Source organism: Caretta caretta, chromosome 2, assembly GCF_965140235.1.
Source record: "Caretta caretta isolate rCarCar2 chromosome 2, rCarCar1.hap1, whole genome shotgun sequence".
Taxonomy (NCBI): domain Eukaryota; kingdom Metazoa; phylum Chordata; order Testudines; family Cheloniidae; genus Caretta; species Caretta caretta.
Genome location: NC_134207.1, coordinates 43,063,411 through 43,086,893, shown reverse-complemented (window position 1 = coordinate 43,086,893; position 23,483 = coordinate 43,063,411). Strand labels below are relative to the sequence as shown.

At 42.8% G+C, this 23,483-nt stretch overlaps 2 protein-coding genes across 7 annotated transcripts in view; both read left to right on the top strand.

The window, feature by feature from the left end:
* Positions 1 to 305, top strand: part of NDUFAF6 (NADH:ubiquinone oxidoreductase complex assembly factor 6) — a 29,236-nt gene extending 28,931 nt beyond the window's left edge. For all 3 annotated transcript variants that reach the window (XM_048841259.2, XM_048841258.2, XM_048841261.2), the window contains one exon: positions 159 to 305. In XM_048841259.2, coding sequence (XP_048697216.1) covers positions 159 to 287 — 129 coding nt within the window. In that variant the 3' untranslated portion in view covers positions 288 to 305. The remainder of the gene's footprint in view (positions 1 to 158) is intronic.
* A 13,850-nt stretch (positions 306 to 14,155) lies between these two features.
* PLEKHF2 (pleckstrin homology and FYVE domain containing 2) overlaps positions 14,156 to 23,483 on the top strand; it is a 42,883-nt gene continuing 33,555 nt past the window's right edge. For 2 of the 4 annotated variants that reach the window (XM_048841278.2, XM_048841277.2), the window contains exon 1: positions 14,285 to 14,442. The gene's annotated coding sequence lies outside the window, so the exon portion shown is untranslated. Of the gene's footprint in view, positions 14,443 to 23,483 lie in introns of all 4 variants that reach the window. The other 2 variants (XR_007355390.2, XM_048841276.2) reach the window with 2 other exon arrangements.

Sequence of the window (23,483 nt, the reverse complement as noted above, 5' to 3'; positions counted from 1 at the left end):
AATAGTTTTTGTTTTTCTATTTTTTAAGGGCAAAATTTCTCAAAATGGTTTCCATGTATTCATAGACTGTCAAAAATGGTTTAGATATTTATAAAATAATATTGCATATGCTGCTGTTTGTGTCCATTATACATACTAACCCTTTTTTTCTCTTCTAGGTTACTTTAGAAGATTATTTATATAAAATACAGAAAGTAGATTTCGACATATTCCATCCAAGCTTACATCAGAAGAGCACGTTACTACCGTTGTATTTATATATTAGATCCTGGAAAAAAATATATTAAAAATAGACTTAACATGTCCGACTGAGTTCTGCTTTTTTTTTTAAACTGATAATTTTATAGATATGTTTTTGTTAAATAAGTAACTTTGTTATACATTCTGTGAACTTTTCTTAATTGGAAGTAATACATGAGCATGACCTGTAGCTATTAGCTTCCTGATCATAGGAAAAGCTTATTCTTGTCAGTAAATTAGGCAGATGTGATTTGGCAGACACACAAAGAGTGGATATGAACTGTTCTAAGGTTACTCTTGTAGTCATTTTTTTGTAATAACACTTGAAGCCAAATTTTACTTGGGCTAATCCCCCATTAATATTATTTACTATTTATTCTTGGCAGCATACACTATCTGCTAAATGCTTTCCTAACATAAAAGAAGACCTAATTCCTGCTCAAAAGAGCTTACAATTGATACTCTGGTATTCAGCTAAGCAACATTATTTAGTATTTTACAAATTACACATTACACAAAGCAACATTGCTTGTGTATGCCATTGGTTTGATGGCACCACCACTGAAATCCTTCTCGGTGCCTTCATCTTGTCCCCAAGTACTTGCTCTTTAGTCCCTTCATGGGCAGATACCTGCTTCTGAGATATACTGGATGTTCACACTTTCAACTCTCGATGGGAATTCAATGGGAATTGTTAGGTGCTCACCATCTCTAAAGATAACATCCTAAATGCTCAATACTTCTGATATTTGTTTTCTTTCATAAAATCATGCTTCCTAATGTCCATTTTTGTTTGTTGTGCACTTCCTGAGAGATATGAACAACCAGCTGATTTGGTGTTGGTACTTCAGTAGACTAATTGGGGGACATTTTCAAAGGCACAAATAGTGATAACTGCCATTAGTGCCTTTGAAAAACTCTTCCATTGCCTGTTGACTAGTTAGCATAAAGTGACTGATCTGTTTGCTCAAATTCTGTTTTGATTGTGGAAGTGAAGGGTATGAAAGCAATAGGTTGCATGTCTTTCTTTCAATGGCTGCAAAAATTAATCTGCTGGTTATATAGTTTATTCTTAGAGGGCACAGTCATAGAATCATAGGACTGGAAGGGACCTCAACAGGCCATCTAGTCCAGTCTCCTGCACCCAAGGCAGGAAAACATAATAATTAGACCATTTCTGACAGATATGTGTCTAACCTGTTCTTAGAAACCTCCAATGATGGAGTTTCCACAACCTCCCTAGGCCATTTGTTTAACCACCCTGACAGGAAGTTTTTCCTAATGTCCAACCTAGACCACCTTGGCTACAATCTAAGCCCATTGCTTCTTGTCCTATCCTCAGTGGTTAAGGAGAACAATTTTTCACCCTGTTCCTTGCAACAACCTTTTATGTACTTGAAAACTGTTACATCCCTCCTCAGTCTTCTCTTCTCCAGACTAAACAAACCCATTTTTGTTCAATCTTTCCTCATAGGTCATGTTTTCTAGATCTGTAATCATTTTTGTTGCTCTCCTCTGAACTTTCTCCAATTTGTCCACATCTTTCCTGAAATGTGGCACCCAGAACTAGACCCAATACTTCAGTTGAGGCCCTATCAGCATGGATTAGATAGAAAAATTCTCATGTCTTGATTACAACACTCTTGCTAATATATCCCAGAACGATGTTTGTTTGGGTTTTTTTGGCGCAACAGTGTTACACTGACTCATATTTAGCTTGTGATCCCTTTCTGCAGTACTCCTTCCGAGTCAGTCATTTCCCATTTTGTATGTGTGCAGCTGCTTGTTCCTTCCTTAGTGGAGTATTTTGCATTTGTCCTTATTGAATATCATCCAGTTTACTTCAGACCATTTCTCCAGTTTGTCCAGATAGTTTTGAATTTTAATCCTATCCTCCAAAGCACTTGCAACCCCTCCCAGGTTGGTATCCCACAAAGCTCCAGGTTGGGACCCAAGGTTCAACAATTCCTAACCTGGGGTTACAAATGAGTGTAGACACTCAAGCCCTAGGTCATGGTCTTCTAACTTGAATTCTGCTAACTCAAGGGTTTATATTGCAGTGTAAACATACCCTGGGTAACCAGCAGTTGAATTTAACACAAAGTATTGCAGGGACTGACGCTATCACTTCCATCCAAGAATTTTAACAGTTGCTAATAAATTCTCACAACAGTTGTAGGAGATAGTTGTTCATCTTCATTGTACAGATGAGACAACCAAACCATGAAGAGCAGAGTGATTTGCCTAAGGTTACATCAGAAGTCTGTACTGTAACAAAGACAAGAGGTTCTGACCTATACTCCTATATTTTAACCACAATACTATCCTTTTATTTAGTGGCCTCTAGAGTCAATTACTTCAGCAAGGACTGCCTTCTAGAGGGAATTATGAGATCAATTCTGCTCCTACTCTTATTTTAGGAGGGGGGGGGAGTAATTTTATCCACTAGTTTTGCAAAACAACTGCAGTTTACAGTAGTAATACCACTGTGCTGGGGACTGTTCAGAGCTAGATTGTGCCTTTTGCAGTAAGCCTTGCATAGAAGGTGGCATGCAGCTGTGCTACCCCAGGAACCCTGGGAGCCATTGTAACTCAGTCACAGCTCCCCACATGCTCCCCTCTTGCTTCAGGTAGGGAGTAATTTCCAGCAGCTCTTCAAAGGGTACAATTAACCACCTCCTCATATTCCTAGCTGGCTCTGCTTTGCTGGCTGAGAGCATGGGTGGGGCAGAGCCAAGGACAGAAAAAGGTGCAAGAAGCCCTGCAGTAGGTAACTTTGGTTTAATCTGCCAATAGGGAAAATTTCTTCCTAATGTTCATTGCTGTCAGGTTGTCTTGTTATATTCCTTCAAAACCATTTTAAACTTGAACTATTGTAACTCTGGATTCAGAGTCCATATAAGTGTTCAATCTGTTTTTACAGTGTCCCTACCATGAAGGGCTCTATTTTGCACTATTGCATATTTTCCAAGGATTTACCTCCCTTTTCTCACCTGATATGTTTCCATCTTTATTTCAGGGGCTGTGAGCCTTTACTCTAAACTACTGATTTATTTTTAGAAGATAAGTTCTGTGGCCCTTAAGTATCCTCAGATCCCATTGAAGTTAATAGTGTAGGACCCTAAGCAATTATGACTAATTTCCAAAGTTACATTAAATAGAATAATAAAAAGAGGAGATTAATCTTCATGCTTTAGGGTGTAAAATGGGTTGAACCTACTTGCCTGGGGCAAGGAAGAAACTTCCCTTAAGGACAGATTGTTAATGCTTGTGCCTTGATCTCTCACATCCTCCTCTAAAACATATTGTACTTACTACTATTAGGGACAGGATGCTAAACTAAATGGACAGTGGGTCTGCTCTTATATTGCAGTTGTTATATTCCATATTCTCTGGGCCATTCTGTATTGGCATAAAATCTGCAATGCAAGAGGGAGCTGAATTTCTGCTCCAGGGGTCAGATACTGAAAGCCTGTAAGTGGGAGTCTTGAACCCCTTTCTGCCCACCCTATCAGGTGACTTCTGCCATAGCAGTCTGTGTAGGAGTGAAAGGTGGAGCATTGTGAGCAGGCCAGAGGAAGTGGAGGGAGCATAGCCAGCAGATTCATGCAACTAGGGATTCACTAGCCTCCAGATTCCACATCGGAAGAGTAGTGAGATATATCTCTTGTTGTATATGCCTGCTGTAGAGTTCAGGAAGCATCTACGACTCACTTACTGCAGGCTGCGGCTGAGGATTACTCAGTCCTGTAGGCATTACTCTGAGCACATGGCCCATTTACACCTGCCGTGACCTGTGGGCCAGATCAAAAAAGATGGGTCTGTATAAAAAAAACAACCCATAACCTTCTACAAATTATCTAATTCTCAACAACTTATGCACATGGCTGGAATTTGCCTAGAAATAGAAATCCTTTTCTTGACACGGTGCACAATCCACAGTGCATTTTAAACTGTATGTAGGCAGAATGTGACAAGCGAGGACATTTTTCTTTTATTTAGCTCTAATTGATTTGTCCTTTTTTAAAATTAGTTCATTCGTAGCTCGTCAGCCTAAACCCAAATATCATAATTTTTCCTTAAGTACCCAATGAATCAGTCTGCCCCCTTAATCTTCAGATTCACTGGCAACCTGCTATGATGAGTCTCAGGGTCTCTTTTACTAAACATTCCAACCCAGAATGTTTTGCTAGAATCAAAACCAGATAGAAATAAACACTGGACTTTCTTTAATGAGCAAATCTATTATACAGACATTCAAATGCTGTTTTCAACCTGATCTACATCCGTGCTGTCGATAAATGGCAGTGTTCAATACTGAGGATTTTTTAAAGTCAGTTAAGGATATGTCTATACTGCAGCTAGGAAGTGTGATTCCTAACACAAGTAGACAGAGTTGGTGCTAGCTCAGCTCCAGCCTGTGTGCTAAAAATAGCTGTGTGGACATTGTGGCACTGGTGGCAGCTTAGGACACTCTCAAGTCCAAGTCCACCTGATCCCCTGGATCTGAGCTCAAGTGTCTGGCTGAGCTACTGCCAGTGCCACAATATCCCACTGCTAATTTTAACCCATAAGCTTGAGCTGAGCTACCTGCACTGGGAATCACACCTCCCAGCTGCACAGTAGACATACCCTAAAAGGCTCAGATTGATACCAATTTCTATGGTATTTATAAGGTGTCTTTTACAGTGGTATCTAAACACAAATACTAATCAAAAACTGGATTTGTACATGTAAACTGGCACTTAGCCCTGATCTACACAGGGGAGGACGGGGATCAATCTAAGTTACACTACTTCAGCTACGTGAATAATGTAGCTGAAGTTGACGTACTTAGATCGACTTACCGTGGTGTCTTCACCGCAGTGAGTCGACTGCTGCCGCTCCCCCATTGACTCCACCTGTGCCTCTCGTGGCGGTGGAGTACAGGAGTTGATGGGCGAGCGCTTGGGGATCGATTTATTGTGTCTAGACTAGACACGATAAATCAACCCTGCTGGATTGATCGCTGCCCACCGATCCGGCGGGTAGTGTAGACATACCCTTAGGTACTAACCTGATTTTCACTGCAAATGCAAGATATATCTATGTAGATATAGGATAGGTATAGCTATATGCACTAGAGGTGAGCAGAAGGGAGAGGAAATGTAAGTGCAAGAGACTCATTAGGTCAGATTTTCAGAGGCAGGGTGCCTGAGGCATGGCTACAGAAACTGCACAGACCTGTTGTGCCTGCAAATCTTGCATTTGCAAGTAAAAATCAGGTAGGTGCCTAAGTGCCAGTTTGCATGTACAAATCCAGTTCTTGCTAACAGGTATTGGTACTTAGATAGTAAAGTAAAAGACACCTTATAAATGCCATGACAGATTAGATTTACCGATTGTCATGGATGTACACAGAAATGCTGCAGGCACAATATAAGTACTTCCTGACTTGAAATGCTGGTCCAAAGCATTTTGCAAGATGTAGGTTTGTTGTGTTTTAAACATTTGCTGAAAAATAAGGAGCCACAGTACGAGTGCAGTAGACTTCATAGCTGGTGACTGTGGTTTAAATCTTGGTTTGTTTATAAAAAGTAAAATCAGCTAAGCGGCTTCATCTATGATGTTTCTCTGAAATATTGTCCACTAGCCAATTTACCATGATTGACAGAAGAGCTGATGATTATAATGGTTAATATAGGTAGGCTGTTCAGGTCAGGATTGAGTAGCATTAGGAAAGCTGGTAGAAAACCTACCTGCACTATGCCTGGTTATAAACTCCCAGTGTTATTAGTCTCTTATTTGCATAGAATTTAAAAAAGGTCCAAAAAAAATCACCATTTAGTCAGTTAAAAACAAGGTAAGAGAAGTCTGAATCTCTTTGAGTTGCAAAGATAGCTCTATGAATGTAGTACTATTATGCTTGCTATACAGACTGAAATGGTACAGAAATAGGTGTGAAATTCCCTCATTTACATGTTTCAGAGTAGCAGCGTGTTAGTCTGTGTTCGCAAAAAGAAAAGGAGTACTAGTGGCACCTTAGAGACTAACCAATTTATTTGAGCATAAGCTTTCGTGAGTGACAGCTCACTTCATTGGATGCAACCTTTTCCCCCATTTACATGAAACTCAATTTAAAAGCCTAATTTAAATAATATTTCTAACATTTTTAAAGATAGATGATCCAAAATCGGAGCAACTGGCTTCAATCCTTGACACTAGATTGCATCTTTAACCATTACATTACACCCCAATATTTAATATCTCTACCTGTGCATGTCTTTTTTTTAAAAAAACCTCATAATAATTTGCTCCTGACCACACAGACTAGGTCAAATTGTGCAGTGGCTTACTGGTTTAAGTTCTATGGCAGATAGTGCTCCTAACATCAGGATTCACTGGACTGCTGCTTAAGTGTAAATTTTCTTTCCAAAGAAAGGTTGCTCTTGATGCAGAAAATGAAGAGAAGGGGAGCAGGATTTGAGATTGTAGGATAGATTAGTATCATAGTAAGTAGATATAAGTGTACATGATTTCCTAATATAATGCTGTAGCACTATGCCCCATATTTTCATAGTAATATTATTATGGTATGATTATGGCATAACTATGATGTATTTTATGCAAGATAGGTCATGTAAGATCATTAAAAAGGTTATGATTCACTGAATATGATTATCCTATTTGTATGCATGTATCATTTTGGTATCTGAAGTTAGGAATATTGTCTATGCATCTATTACAAATGTGTTTACACCTGGGGAAAGCCCATTAGGCAGAATGCATTTGGTATAGATCTCCATTAGGGCAAATAATAGGTCATAGATTCATAGATATTTAGGTCAGAAGGGACCATTATGATCATCTAGTCTGACCTCCTGCACAATGCAGGCCACAGAATTTCACCCACCACTCCTGCAAAAAGCCTCTCACCTATGTCTGTGCTATTGAAGTCCTCAAATCGTGGTTTAAAGACTGCAAGGAGCAGAGACTCCTCCAGCAAGTGACCCGTGTCCCATGCTACAGAGGAAGGTGAAAAACCTCCAGGGCCTCTTCCAATCTGCCCTGGTGGAAAATTCCTTCCTGACCCCAAATATGGCGATCAGCTAAACCCTGAGCATATGGGCAAGATTCATCAGCCAGAATCTTGGTCTTAGAAGATACTAATCACCTCACAATTAGGGTGAGAATTTGCTACAGTACTTATATCCAATGTCTTTAGTATACTAAGCTTAGATTATATTTTTGTTTGTTTGCTAGGTAATCTGCTTTGATCTGTTTGCTATCCCTTATAATCACTTAAAATCTATCTTTCGTAGTTTTTGTACCATGTTGTGCCTCTTTTGTACCTTGTTTTTGTTTTGTCTAAAACCAGTGTGTGGAAATCATAAATGGGGGCAGAAAGCTGCTGCATATCTTCATCCACATTGAGGGAGGGGATAAATTTCATGAGCTTACGCTGCACAGTTCCCTGTGTAGCGCAAGATGATGTAATTTTGGGTTTACACTCCAAAGAGGGGGTGCGTGCTTAGGAACTGGCAGGTGCCGTAGCTGAGCTTTCCCATGCAGAGCTGATCTCAGCATCTGTGTGTAGCTGCAGCTGGGTGTGTCCCTACCTGTATGTGTGCTGGAGGGGGCTTGAGGCTCTGTCACAGCAGTGTAAAGGAAGCCCAGGCTGGTGAGTCAGGTGGGTTCAGTGCTATCCCAGTTCCAAGTGGCACCCTCAAAAATGATTCTCCATATTAAAGCTTTTGTACATAAAATGTAGCATTTAGTCTGCCTGGTAAAAGGTTTTATTTTGTATTTAATCATAGAATCATAGGACTGGAAGGGACCTTCAGAGGTCATCTAGTCCAGTCCCCAGCACTCATGGCAGGACTAAGTATTATCTAGACCATCCCTGACAGGTGTTTGTCTAACCTGCTCTTAAAAATCTCCAATGATGGAGAGTCCACAACCTCCCTAGGCAATTTTTTCCAGTGTTTAACCACCCTGGCAGGAAGTTTTTCCTAATGTCCAACCTAAAGCACCCTTGCTGCAAATTAAGCCCATTGCTTCTTGTCCTGTTTTCAGAAGTTAAGAAAAATTTTTCTCCTTCCTCCTTGTAACAAGCTTTTATGTACTTTGAACACTGTTATCACGTCCCCTCTGTCTTCTCTTTTCCAGACTAAACAAATCTAATTTTTTCAATCTTCCCTCATAGTTCATGTTTTCTAGAACTTTAATAATTTTTGTTGATCTTCTCCAGACTTTCTCCAATTTGTCCATATATTTCCTGAAATGTGGTGCCCAGAACTGGACACAATACACTGGTAGAGGCCTTACCAGCACAGATTAGAGAGGAAAAATTAGTTCTTGTGTCTTGCTTACAACACTCCTGCTAATACATCCCAAAATGAAGTTTGCTTTTTTTTTTTTTTTTTTTTTTGCAACAGTGTAACACTGACTCATATTTAGCTTGTGATCCACTATGACCCCCAGATCCCTTTCTGTAGTATAGTTTGCTCTTCCACCCTTAATAATGTCTCTTTGAAAAACTGCCAACTGTCTTCAGTTGCTTTCCCCCTTAGACTTGCTTCCAATGGGATCTTACCTACCAACTCCCTGAGCTTGCTAAAGTCTGCCTTCTTGAAATCCATTCTTTATTTTGCTGTTTTTCCTCCTATCACTCATTAGAATCATGAACTCTACCATTTCATGATCACTTTCACCCAAGTTACCTTTCACTTTCAAATTCTCAACCAGTTCCTCCCTATTTGTCAAAATCAAAACTAGAACAGCCTTTCCTCTAGTAACTTTCTCCAATTCTGAAATAAAAAATTGCCTCAAATACATTCCAAGAACTTGTTGGATAAACTGTGCCCTACTGAGTTATTTTCCCCAACAGGTGGCTGAGTAGTTGAAGTCCCCCATCACCACCAAGTCCTGTGCTTTGGATGATTTTGTTAGTTGTTTAAAAAAAACCCTCATCCACTACTTCTTCCTGGTTAGGTGGTCTGTAGTAGACTGCTACCATGACATCACTCTCATTTTTTACTCTTCTTATCCTTACCTAAGTTTCAGAGTAGCAGCTGTTAGTCTGTATCCGCAAAAAGTAAAGAAGGACTTGTGGCACCTTAGAGACTAACAAATTTATTTGAGCATAAGCTTTTGTGAGCTACAGCTCACTTCATTGGATGCATGTAGTGGAAAATACAGTGGGGAGATTTTATATACACAGAGAACATGAAACAATGGGTGTTACCATGTTCTCTGTGTATATAAAATCTCCCCATTGTATTTTTCATTACATGCATCCGATGAAGTGAGCTGTAGCTCACAAAAGCTTATGCTCAAATAAATTTGTTAGTCTCTAAGGTGCCACAAGTACTCCCTTTCTTTATCCTTACCTAGAGACTTTCAGCATGTCTGTCTTCTATTTCCATCTCAACCTCAGTCCAAGTGTATACATTTTTAATATATAAGGCAACACCACCTCCGTTTTTGCCCTGCATGTCCTTCCTGAGCAAGCTGTACTCTTCTATACCAATATTCTAGTCATGCATATTATCCCACCAAGTCTCTGTGATGCCAACTATGTCATAGTTGTGTTTATTTATTAGCATTTCGAGTTCTTCTTGCTTATTCCCCATACTTCTCACATTAGTATACAGACATCTAAGATACTGATTTGATTTCCCGCCCCCACCTGCAAGTTCTGTCTTGTCTATCCCTTATCCCTGCTATAACAGCTCATGCTCCCCCCAAATTCTGACCCTTCTCCCAGGTCTCCATGTTTTTGACTTACCTGTGGGCTTTGATCACCTGCCTGCTTCGAACCTAGTTTAAAGCCCTCTTCACTAGGTTAGCCAGTCTGTATCCACTATGCTCTTCCCCTTCCTTGATAGGTGGACCTGTTTAGCAGTCCTCCTTCCTGGAACAGCATCCCATGGTCAAGGAAGCTGAAGCACTCCTGGCAACACCATCCTCGCAGCCAGGCATTCACCTCCAGGATGCATCTGTCTCTGCCTGAGCCCCTACCCTTGACTGGAAGGATTGAAGAGAACACCACCTGTGCTCCCAACTCCTTCACCCTTACTCCGAGAGCCCTGTAGTCACTTCTGATCTGCTGAGGGTCATACGTTGCAGTATCTTTGGTTCCCACATGGATGAATAGCATGGGTCACAGGGCCGGATGATCCTCAACAATCCCTCCGTAACATCTCTGATACAGGCTTCTGGCGTGTAGCATACCTCCCAGGATGCCATGTCAGGGTGACAGATGGGTACCTCTGTCCTCCTCAGAAGAGAGTCACCAACCACCACTACCCTACATTTCCTCCTGGGAGAGGTGGTTGTGATCCTCCCAGCCTTGGGGGTACATGGCTTCTGGCTTCTCCTCCTCCACCTTTGGGGGTTATTCCTCATCGCTCATAGCCATAGCCACAGCATATCGGTTTTCCATCACCATGGTGGGTGGGTTGGGAGTAGGGGTGGAGCACTGTCTGCTGCCAGAAGTAATCAGCAGCCAGTGTCCTCCCTGAGACAGAGCCATATTCTCCTCCCCAGGTGGTGTGACAGCAATCCTCTATAGCTGGATAGCTTCCTCAGCCTTGGATGTCTCCATATGAATACTCTCAAGGAACTCCTTGTGGGCATAGATGCTCCTCAGTCTAGCCAACTCCTCCTGTAGCTCTCCCACCTGCTTCTGGAGAGATTCCACCAGCAGGCACATGTCACACAGGATGGTCCCCCCCCCAGCCTGGCTTTCTGTGAGTGGGAAAATGCAGGCCCCAGTCTCTGCAAATCCACCCTGGGATCTGGGTAGAGGCATCCATGGTTAGTCTGTCTGTCTGGATACAGGCACAGGTGCAGGAGACTGGAGCAGCGTTGGCACTGGCCACGTGTCCCTTCCTAACCATAGTGATTATATTATATCTCCCTCCCACAAATTCCCTCTCAAACTCCTTTTTGCGGTCCCCTGTTCCCTAGCTCCCCTTGGTCACTTAGCCTTTGGCTTTTAAGGCTTTCTCTCCTAGCTCACTCCTATCCCCTTGTTAATCACACATGGGGAGGGTGATCACAAGGCTGATCAAAGATGATCAAGGATGATCCAGGGAATAAAGGCTCAAACAGTCCCCAGACATACAATCCCAATTGCCGCTGTAACTAAAAAATAACCTGAAAGAGAGAGAAAAACACGAACAGCCAAACAAACTCACTCACCCCAAGATTAATACTCACACCTTGTTCGTTCAGCAGGGGGATCTCCTTCTCCCCCTCTCAAACTCCCCTGTTTGCTGTCCCCTGTTGCTTGTGAATGCAGTACTAGCATTTGAAATATTCTAGATAATAGCTTTTTAATTCAGTGATGGTATGCGTAGGTCACAATTAATGCTAGAGATGATAGTACGCAGGTTCCTATTATGAATATGCAAAAATATGAGAGAAAGAAGTGGCCTAACAATAATTACTGAAGACAATGTCCACAAACAAGCCCTTGCCTCTGCACTGAAGAGAGTTGAAGAGCATGTTGCAGCTCTTACCAACCATGTCATCAACAACATGACCAACCCATGTGACCCTGAATCACATCCAGAGGTGCTTATCAACATACCTACTGGACTGTATGTAACATCAGATGTACAAGAGACTCTCCTGAAAATAGCTGATATTGGTGAAGAACAAATGGAGAGATTTGTGAAAGGTGGGTTGATTCTGATGGGACACATAGCTTCTTCAGCCCAGTCAAGAAATCTGGCATCAAAACATTTACTGACATAGGCAATAAGACCATATTTAAGTTTGGCAAGGGAGGGACAGTCACAGCAGCTATCAGACCAGAAATTGTTTTCTGCAGAGCCCTGTCCTTAGCAAGATACAGAGATGATGTTTCAATGGCAACTGTTTTTAGCCACTCACTTGGACCAGTGCCTATGTCCCTCTTCTATGGTGATGGAACAATGAGAAGAACAGACAAAGCTGAATTAGAGCTTCAGGTTCGGGGGCTGTCTGTAAGCAAGGACTGGCCTGCCTCCCAAGGTCTGGGAGAGTGAGGGATCGTTTTCCAGGATGGGTTGTAGATCGCTGATAATGTGCTGGAGAGGTTTTAGCTGGGGGCTGTACGTGATGGCCAGTGGTGTTCTGTTATTTTCCTTGTTGGGCCTGTCCTGTAGTAGGTGATTTCTGAGTATCTGTCTTGCTCTGTCAATCTGTTTCCTCACTTCCCCAGGTGGGTATTGTAGTTTTAAGAATGCTTGATAAAGATCTTGTAGGTGTTTGTCTCTGTCTGAGGGATTAGAGCAAATTCGATTGTGTCTTAGGGCCTGGCTGTAGACAATGGATTGTGTGATGTGTCCTGGAAGGAAGCTGAAGGCATGTAGCTAAGTATAGCGGTTAGTAGGTTTCTGGTATAGGGTGGTGTTTATGGGACCATCACTTATTTTCACTGTAGGGTCCAGCAAGTGGATCTCTTGTGCGGAATGAGATCCTTATTTATCCCTTTATGTAGCATTTTAGTATACAGGAGGCAATACAATAGATCAGGTTGGCAATCTCTTATTCAAAATCAAAAATTTTCAGGACCCCCTTCCACTTTTTACTCTGACAATAAATTTATCATTGACAATAGTGATCTGCCTATATAATGTGTGTGTGTTTCATGAGATTGACCAAGAATACTTAACGTGAAAGGAGAAGGATGTGCAGGAAGTAGGGGAAGAAGATATTCTTTGCATTAGAGTTGCAATAAAATTTGCAATGCTTCCTGTCCCACCCACCCCCAATTGCCTTTCATGATCCTCCCTGGGGGCTGCTCCCCACCATTAGCTGAGAATCACTGCAATATATCACGGGTTCTCAGCTTGGGGACTGTGACTAGCTGTAAGGGTGATGCAACTACTCTCTGCCTTTCCCATATTGCAAAATGGGAGGAGGGTGCCAGATAGATCCTGGCTAGATGAGAGCAGGATCCCAGTATGGAAAAGGTTGAAAAACACTACAGTAGATGAAGTATGCTGAATAATTAATAAATCTCTGCCTCAAGAGTCTTACAACCTAAGGGCTCAGCTTGTACAACACACAGAATTGTGTGAGTGCTTCACAGAACAATTATCTCAGGAAAGGTGGCTGGATCATCAGAAGTTTTACTGAAGAGGGGAGGAAGGTTAGCATAATTTAGTATTAGTCTGTTGCAAGTGTATGCAGTGAAATGTAAGGAGTTAGAGTCTAGATCTCGAGTAGGCAAAAGAGACAAAAAGAGCAGTCAGAAGAGAATCACATGGAGATCAAAGAAAGCAGGAGGAGATGAGGACAGGGCTAAGAGTCTCATTAGATTTCTTTTTATTAGATTTAAGGAGAAAGAAGCCTGTATAGAAATGAAGTAAGGGAAAAATGTGGTCAGAGGAGCGGAAGATGCAGATCAGGTTTAATTGTGTCTTGTTTATCAAAATAATACACTTCTTTTCAAAGTTTAGAACTGACTGAAGTTGTTCACACTGTTTTTATTTGCTACACATTAATGTCGGGTTGGGATTCAACTCAAACACGACAATTTTCCAGAAGTAGACAGAGTCATGTCATGAGCTGCGGGAACAATGTGAAACACTGTATATAGTTCATTGACTCACCCGCATCAAGAGGCACTCTCCCTAAAGGAAGACTTTGAAAACACTCCTTAATTTAATCATCCACAATAACGAAGAAGTTGCATCAAGCAGTGAGGAGACTTGGGGCAAGATCTGCACTGGGGGCGGGCAGCTCTGTACGGGGGATTCTTTCCAAGGAGTGACCGGGCAGGGCTGTAGGGGGGACTCTCAGTGAATGAAGGGAGTGCGGGGGGGCAACTCTCTCTCCACGGAAGGAGGGGTGGGGGGCAGGCAGGTCCGGGGGGAGGGTGGAGACTCCCCAGAGCGTGAAGGGGGAGGAGTGGACTCTTTCGTCCATTCCCCCCAACGCAGAGCCCGGTAGGAAGCCTCAGAGTTTCCTCGTCCCTACACCCTCCCAAACGCTTCGAAGCCCTTCCCCCCCACCCCCGGCTCCCAAGATGGCGGCGGCCCCTCCCCCTAGATCCCAAGGGCTGGGGCGGGGCCCCTGGAGCCCGTCCTCCCGCAGCTGTGGCCAGGGACGGTGATGTGTGAGCGCGGCTGGGCGGGCGTGGGACGGGGCTGGCAGTTAGCAGGCGCGAGCGCGGCTGGGGCCCGAGCGGAGAGAGCTGCGCGTGCCGGGCCGGGCTCTCCCTCGGTAAGTCGCGCGGCGGGGGGCCTCGTGTCCTCTCGGCACCGGGCAGGCTCGGCTGCGGCAGGAGTCGGGCGAGCGGGCGGCGGCGGCGGGCAAACTTTCCCTGCGGGCTCTCGCTGCCTGGGCTCCGGCTGCTGCTCCGCGGCCATGTTGGGAGCCCGTGTCGCCGGGCTGGCGCGGGAGCTGCCCCTGTGGGGACGGGCAGGGCGCGACCCCGTCCTCGGGTGCGGGATCTCGGCCGACAAGCTTCGCCCGCGGGGCTTTGCTCCTGCGGGAGGTCGGTGGGGACGCGTTTGCCCCCGCATCTCCGCAGGGCAGGGTGCCGCAGCTGGCCCCGTCCCCGTGCGGGCGGCAATGGGGGTGGGGGGCGGCTCACGGCGCGGCAGCGCTGGGAGTTGTAGGTGCTCAGTGCCCGTCCCGGGCCGGTGGTTACTCACCCCTAGCCCCGCTGCAGGCAGCGCCAGCGGGCGGGACTCCGCTCCTGCCTCCCCGTAGGGGACGTACCGAGTGCCTGCAGCCCCCTGCTGCCCTGGCCCGGGGGGGTGCGTGCCCCGGCCGCGGGGTTCATGCGGCTGTCGGGCTTCAGGAGCCAGGAGACTCCCTGTAACTTGACAGCATCAGTTATGGGAGTGGATTGTGACTGGAGGGGAGCGAGCTCCCCTGTATTTGTCACTTCGACAGGACCCTGTGGTTGTGGCAGCCGCGGGTAAATCTCTCACTCGCTTAAATGGGAACAGGGTTGGGCCCATAGCCTTTAGTTGTCTGGATTTGTTGTTTCACTTCACTTATAAATCACCCTGTATTCAAACGAAAACCCCCAGATCCTGGGTAGCTGTGTGGAAATAAATATTTGGAAATAGGGATTTATTTGGGGTTTGTGCACAGTATTTTGCAGGCCAGATTTTTTTTTCTTGAAAAAAAATTACATTTGTAATCTTGTTTTTTTTTTTCTTAAAGGGTTGTGACAATCATGTACTGATTGCATCTCTTTTAAAGTACCCTACTAATGCTTTAAAAAGCAAAAGTGCTTAAGCATAGTGTGTGAAATTCATGAGGCATCTTGCACTTTATCCCTTGAAACAAATATATGTTCTATGACCCAGTAAATGCCAGCTGCCAGAAGAGGGATTTCTTTGGAGCTGTGCATATATATATAGCTATACAGTGCCTATTACAGACCAGCATGCAGCCTATTGTGTGTGGACAGACCTCTGTGCAAATGTGGAGTACCCTTGAATTTAGTGAGTCTCCATGTGCGTGTGGGGATCTATCTGCCTGTATGTCATGTTACAAAATCTGGGCCTAAGCACTCTATAAATACAAAGGTTTCCAAACAAATGCAGTAGTATATAGAATTTACACCAGCATTCAGTTCCTGGCCACATTCTTAATGAATGCCTTTACTATTAATATATACAGTTTTTTAAAAGAACAGATAGATGTTGGCTCATCAAATCAGTATGAGGTTTCTGTTAAACACAATCCTTAATTGGTATGCCATTTATTGTTACTCTTATCTCCTGCGGGCTTCCATGAAGACATTTGAATAAACATAGCAAATGGACGATAAGTGATCAAATATTTATCACTACTTAATTTGAGGACTTTGAATAAATGTGATCTGTTTAAAGTTTTTTTCAGTGTTGTTGTAGCCATGTTGGTCTCAGGATTTGAGAGACAGGGTGGATGAGGTAATATCTCTTATTGGACCAACTTCTGTTGATGAAAGAGACAAGCTTTCGAACTACACAGCTCTTCCTCAGGTCTGGGAAATATCTTAGGGCTTGTCTTCACATACAGCGCTACAGTGGTGCAGCTGCAGCATGTTGTTGAAGATGCTCTTATGCCGTCGGGAGAACGTCTACCATTCGTGTAGTTTAATCCACCTCCCTGAGAGGCAGTAGTAGCTAAGTTGGTGGGAGAAACTCTCCCATTGACATGGGGGTGTCCACAAAGGGGGTTAGGCTATTATAACTACGTCTCTCAGTGAGGTGGATATAGGTCGGTACGTCTGTTGTATAGCCCTGGCCTTAAAGTGTGTGTTGACTATTATGCTAAACTATGTTCCACCTTGTATTTAGTTGTATTTTCCCACACCTGAAGAAGAGTGCTGTGTAGCTTGAAAACTTGTCCCTTTCATCAACAGAAGTTGATTCAGTAAAAGACATTTTCACCCTCCTTGTCTGTTTAACTCTTTATTCGTAGATTTGATTAGAGGTAACTAGCTATCCTAGATGAACTAAAGAGGGTTAAAACAGTTTGATATGATCACTAAAATAAAAATTTGTAAAACTGCCTGAATCTTCCGTTTGTCAACATGACTAAGTTTGTTAGTATTTCTGTAATTTATATATTGAAGTGTATATTTGATCTGTTGAAACAGTCTCATTTTAAATGTGATGAGTTATTCTGAAAGCAATTCAAGAAAAAAGACTTAACCGTTATACATTTAAAATAAGGCAAAAGAAAGATTATTAATTTCAGTTGCTTTTTTCTCGTTTGATTTTGTGAATACTTTGTGATATTTTTCTATATTAGGGAATAATGAATTGTACTCCTAGTAAGTACTACTTGGTGTCTGCTTTAGTCTAAAATGTCCCACTTTATTTAGAAATGTGGCTGCTGCCTAGCTACTAACTAATCCTTGATTTCATCAGTATTTTTAGTAAGCAAAGCTACTGCACATACCTAGAACTATGGATTAAGGATTCCTTTGATAAATTGACTAAATTGACCATAATGGTCTAGAAGCAACATAAGACTTCATATTCGTTAAATTTGTTTGGTTACTCTAGAGACTGATATCTAATACTGCCAAATAAGTTATTTGAGTTTGTAATGCATTTAACATTTTAAATTAAAACAAGATGAATTAACACAATTAGGGAAGTGAGACTAAAATTAAATTGACAAATTTTTGACTACTTCCTCCTGTTTCCCAAATACGAAACTCAAATACTTGCTCAATATCAAGGTCCCCGTTAAGATCTGTGTAGTTTAATTGGTTATTGTTAGTGATGGACTTCAGAGATGGGGGGGGGGGAATAATAACAGAAAATGTGGAAATGGCAGAAGTGCTAAATTACTTCAGTTTCAGTTTTCACTCAAAAGGTTAGTAGTGAATCGAACAATGTGAATGCTAATAAAAATGTGGTAGGATCAGTGGCTAAAATAGGGAAAGAAAAAGTTAAAAATTACATAGGCTATATCTATACTAGAGACCTTACAGTGGCACAGCTGTACCAATGCAAGGTAAGGTCTCCTGTGTATGTAGTTCTCCTGTCAGCATAATTTAACCACCCCCCGATGAGCGGCAGCAGCTAAGGCAGCGGGAGAGCATCTCCCACTGACGTGGCGCTGTCCACACCAGCACATCTGTCGGTGTAACTTATGTCGCTCAGGGGTGTGAAAAAAGCTTTACCGACAAAGATGCTAGTGCAGACATAGCCTTAGACAAGTTCGATGTCTTAAAGTCACCAAGGCCTGATGAAATACATCCTAGAATACTCAAGGAGCTGACTGAGAGGATATCTGAGCCATTAATGATTATCTTTGAAAAGTCATGGAAGACTGGAATGATTCCAGAGGATTGGAAAGGGGCAAATATTGTGCAATCAGTTTGCAAACACCTAGAACATAATAAGGTGATAGTAACAGTCAGCATGGATTTGTGTTGATTTGACATGATTTATTCTTGACAACAGCTTTCTTTGACAGGGTTAACAAGCATTTTGGATGGGGGTAGCAGTTGATGTGGTATATCTTGAGTTTAAGGCTTTTGATAGTGTCTTACATGATCTTCTCATAAAGAAACTAGGGAAATGCAACCTAGATGGTGTTACTATAAGGTGGGTGCATACCTGGTTGGAAAACCATTCCCAGAGAGTAGTTATCAATGGTTCACAGTCAAGCTGGAAGTCCATATCCAGTGGGGTCCTACAGGGATCAGTTTTGGGTCCGGTTCTGTTCAGTATCTTCATCTATGATTTATAATGGAATAGAGAGTACACTTATAAAGTTTATGAACGATACCGAGCTGAGAGGGGTTGCAAGTGCTTTGGAGGCCAGGATAAATTTCAAAATGATTTGGACAAACTGGAGAAATGATTTGAAATAAATAGGATGAAATTCAATAAGGACAAATGCAAAATACTCCACTTAGGAAGGACCGAACAAGCGCACACACAATGGGAAATGACTACCAAGGATGGAGTACTGTTGAAAGGCATCTGGGGTTCACAAGCTAAATGAGTCAACAGTGTAACACTGTTGCAAAAAAAGCAAACGTCATTCTGGGATGTAATAGCAGGAGTGTTGTAAGCAAGACACGAGAAATAATTCTTCTGCTCTACCCCGCACTGATTAGGCCTCTGCTGGAGCACTGTGTCCAGTTCTGAGTGCCACATTTCAGGAAAAATTTGGACAAATTGGAGAAAGTCCAAAGGAGAGCAACAAAAATGATTAAAGGTCTAGAAAACATGACTTATGAGGGAAGATCGAAAAAATTGGGTTTGTTTAGTCTGGAGAAGAGAAGACTGAGAGGGGACATAACAGTTTTCAAGTACATAAAAGCTTGTTACAAGGAGGAGGGAGAAAAATTGTTCTCCTTAACCGCTGACGATAGGACAAGAAGCAATGGTCTTAAATTGCAGCAAAGGCAGGGTAGTTAATGGAATAAATTGCCTAGGGAGGTTGTAGAATCTCCATCATTGGAGAATTTTAAGAGCAGGTTGGACAAACACGTGTCAGGGATGGTCTAGAAACTCTAGATAATACTTCAGTCCCCTGCACTCATGGCAGGACTGAGTCGGATTAGATGATCTCTCGGGTCCCTTTCAGTCCTATGATTTTATGAGATGCATGTTTCTTTGAACATTCTTTTGCAGGGTTCTCATTAGTATGTGGTGTTGCTACAGATGATCTGTAGTGCTTGGGCACAACAATATGAGAAAGTAGCATCTTTAGCTCTGAATTTAAACTATAACTTTAATTATACTTTGAGAGTTAACTTTTAATTGAAGAGTGGTTAAGGAGTTGAGTGCAAAATGAGAATCTTATTTCCATTATGACTACCCACTTCAATGGCTTCCTGTACTCTGGTTCGACTAATTAAAAATTGTATATTTCCAGGCGTTTAAGTTGTGTTTTGAGTATTAAAATTACTGGCTCTAAATGGCATTTAGACTGAATCCAGCAGTCCTTTGTGTGCTGAATATGAATCACTAATCCCATCAACCCCGCATTCTTTTTTTTACGTGGAAAATATATCACGTGGCTCTTAGAGGGGTGTGATGGGACTTAGCCTCCATCACTTTGAAGTAAGGGCTAAAACCCCAGTTAATAATGCTCTGCACATTGGGGGGTGGCTGATTGCCTCCGGCCAGAAGAGGTGGAACTAGGCCTTACTCTAAGTTTACTTATATGTCTACATCACAAAGATAAACCTGTGGCTGGTCTGTGCCAGTTGACTCAAGCTCAAGGGGCTCGGGTTGCAGGGCTGTTTCATTGCTGTATGGGCTTGGGCTGGAGTCGTAGCTGGAGTCGACATACCTTAGGTTGAGTTACTGCGGGGTCTACACCCCGGGGGGTTGACGGGAGAAAATCTCCCATCGACTTACCTTACTCTTCTCATTGAAGAGTGATCTGCAGTCGATTTGTCGGGTCTTTACTAGACTCGCTAAATTGACCACCAGTGGCTCGATCTCAGAGCTGTAGTGTAGACGTGCCCTTAGTGAGCACTGCCGCAAGGGGTTTAAGAGGTTAGTGTTGCAAACAAAGCTAGGTAGATGGAACCACTTAAATTTTAAATGCAAAACTGAGCTGTAGAGGCTTGGTATGGGGAGGAAATTAGATTAGTTTCCTCCCTTGTGTCATTCAGAATTGAGAAGGCAAGATTGTTTTTTCTAAATATGCATTGATGGCAGGAGTGTTGCTCATTCTGTAAAGAGGGCTGAATTCCATTTTTAATTATGAATAGTGGGCTGGGATACAAATTTAGGGTTACATACTTCCTTGATTAACAGTAGATCTCTCACTAATGCAGTGGTCCCCAAACTGTGGGGCATGCCCCCTGAGTGGGGTGCAGAGGAACATTTCAGGGGAGGGATGCAGTGGGGCCCAGGTCAGCCCTCACAAGGACAGGGGTGGGAGTACCACCCAGCCCCGCCCCCAGCTCTGGCTCAGCTCCTGTCTCTCGGCTCCCGCTCCAAGCTCTGGCCCCATTCCTGGCCGTGGCTCTTGATCATGGCACCTGGGGTGGGGGTGCAGACTGGGCAAGGGGGGGCATGACTGAAAACATTTGAGGACCACTGCACTAATGTCATTGGGAGTTTGTACAAAGATCCAGGGGGGAACCAACCTGGCCTTTATCTGGTAACTAAACTTTTATTTATTACCATTATTCAATATCTTATTGTCACATTCAGCATAGATTCCAAGGCTAGAAGGGACCATTGATCATCTAGTATGACCTCCTGTGTAACACAGGCCATAGAACTTCCCCAAAATAATTCCGAGAGCATCTTTCTTTTTTTAAAAAAAAAAATCCAGTCTTGATTTCAAAATAGCCAGTGATGGAGAATCCACTAAATGAATCTCAATCAGTTGTTCTAGTGGTTAATTAACCTCACTGTTCAAAGCTTAGGCCTTATTTCTAGTCTGAATTTCTCTAGTTTCTTTTTCCTTCCTTTGCATTTTTCTCACTGTAGCAACTTTAAAAATCTCACCCATCTGTCTAAGGTGATCAGCAATAAAATAGTTAACATTTTATCATTAAGCTAAAATATAGCTTTTAACACACACCAGTGTGATTAGTGTTGGTGAGGTGGCACAGGGCTTCACTCATCTGAGCCGGTGTTTCAGGTTGTCTGCAGACTTGAGAAGGCAATAATAGCTCTGATACACATTTTCTTTACTGCCATAATTAACTGTGCTAGCTGGATTCAAGCTAGTTCATGTGTAGTTTTTGCTGTGTAGTCGTATCCTGGTTTTGGTCAACCCTAGAATTCCCTTACATATAGTAAACTGCTGTTCAACCTAAAATGCTCAGAATTAAGTCCTGCTTTCCCATTGGAAAGAGCAGTATTGTAAATAACTACATTCCATGGCAACATGCTTTTCATCTTTTTATTGACTTCAGAATAATTATAGTGCTTAAGCTTATATTTTTTTCATTACTTCATATGATTTGTAATAGCAGTAGCGATATCCAGATAGGGCACTGTTGTCAACTGCATGGACAGGTAAATTAAATAATTTAATTTACTTCTGATTAAATTTTCAGTGTTTATTTTGTTTGAAGAGAAAATAAAGGTTATTATATAAAACTTACTTTTGAAGTGGAACAAAGTAAGCTTAAAAAGTTGTCCTTTTTCTCCTAAACAAATACAGAATTTTATAATGTGTTGTGATATTACTTGTGCTCCGAGTAACTTAGACAAGTAATTGTTTTAATGGTGATGGGGGAGAAAAGGGATATCTGTAGACCAGAGGTGGGCAAACTACGGCCTGCGGACCACATCCAGCCTGCGCGTCCCACCTGCCTGGCCCCTGAGTTCCTGGCCCAGGAGGCTAGTCCCCGGCCCCTCCCCTGCTGTTCCCTCTACCCCGCAGCCTCAGCACACTGCACCGCCAGCGTAATGCTCTGGGCAGCCTGGCAGTGCAGTTGCAGAGCCTTGGCCTGACCTGGTGCTCTGGGCAGCTCCAGCCACCTGTGCTCCAGGCAGCGCGTTAAGGGGGCAGGGAGCAGGGGGGGTTGGATAGAGGGCAAGAAAGTTTGGAGTGGTGGATAGGGGGTTGGGGCGGTCAGAGGGTGGGAGAACGGGGGTTGGATGGGGCAAGGGTCCCAGGGCAGGGGGCAGTGAGGAATGAGGGGGGTGTTTGGATGGGATGGCAGGGGGCAGTAAGGGGTGGGGGGTACGGGGGTGGTCAGGGGACAGGGAGCAGGGGGTAGATGGGGCAGGAGTCCCTGGGGGGGGCTGTCAGGGGACAGGGAACGGGGGGGTTGGATGGGGCAGGAGTCCCTGGGGGGGGTGGGGTGTCGGATAGGAGGTGGGGGCCGGGCCACGCCTGCCTGCTTTGGGAGTGACAGCCTCTCCAACCAGCCCTCCATACAATTTTGGAAACCCAATTTGGCCCTCAGGCCAAAAAATTTGCCCGCCCCTGCTGTAGACAGTGTGGAAGAATATATTTATCACACTGAAGAATGTTGCAATGTTTTTATAAGTCATAATAATAGCTGTACTAACAAGTCAAGTCCTGCAAATTCTTATTCAGTGAGCAGTCCTGTTGAGGTAAATGGGACTGCTTGAATGAGTATGAATTGCTTACTTGGGGGCTTGCAGAATTAAGGCTGCAATTTTGCACAGTAATGCTCTTTTTGATTAAAGTGTTAATCAGGGTAGATTTGATTTAAATCAAATTGATTTAAATCACTAGTCAAGAAGACTCGATTTAATCATAGTTTTCTACATAAAAGTGCATTCTTGTTGGTTGTTATAACCTTAATACATATTCTTCACAACTCGGAGATAGATGTAGGTTTCATTTTTGAAAGGTACACACTATACATTTTTAAACAGTGATTTATTTTGAAAACTTTTCAGATTAGTTTTACAGCTATATCAGAAAATGAATGATTGTTTGGTTATTTCATTTACCAAAGGTAATTGAAGCAGATATTTATGAAGTCATTGGGAGGTGAACTATCTCCAGTTCAACAGGTTAATCATTAATATATGGAGGATTTTCTTGCCATGCTGTATTAGGAGGAGAACACCACCAGACAGAGATTTAAATTTTTATTTAACTAAAACAACAACGTTAAGTATTCTGGATTTTTTTCTTCAACAGCAAACATATAATAGTTTAACAAAGCAAGTATTTGTCCTTAACTTCTCACATTTATCTCCAGACTTCTTCTCCTTGTCCAGATGTATTTCGCCCCCAACAATCTTCTATTCATTGAACTTTTTGAAACGTTGCACTTTTAGAGAGGTAAGGGATTGACTCTGTGTACACAGATTTGCAGAGGGACAATAGAGTTG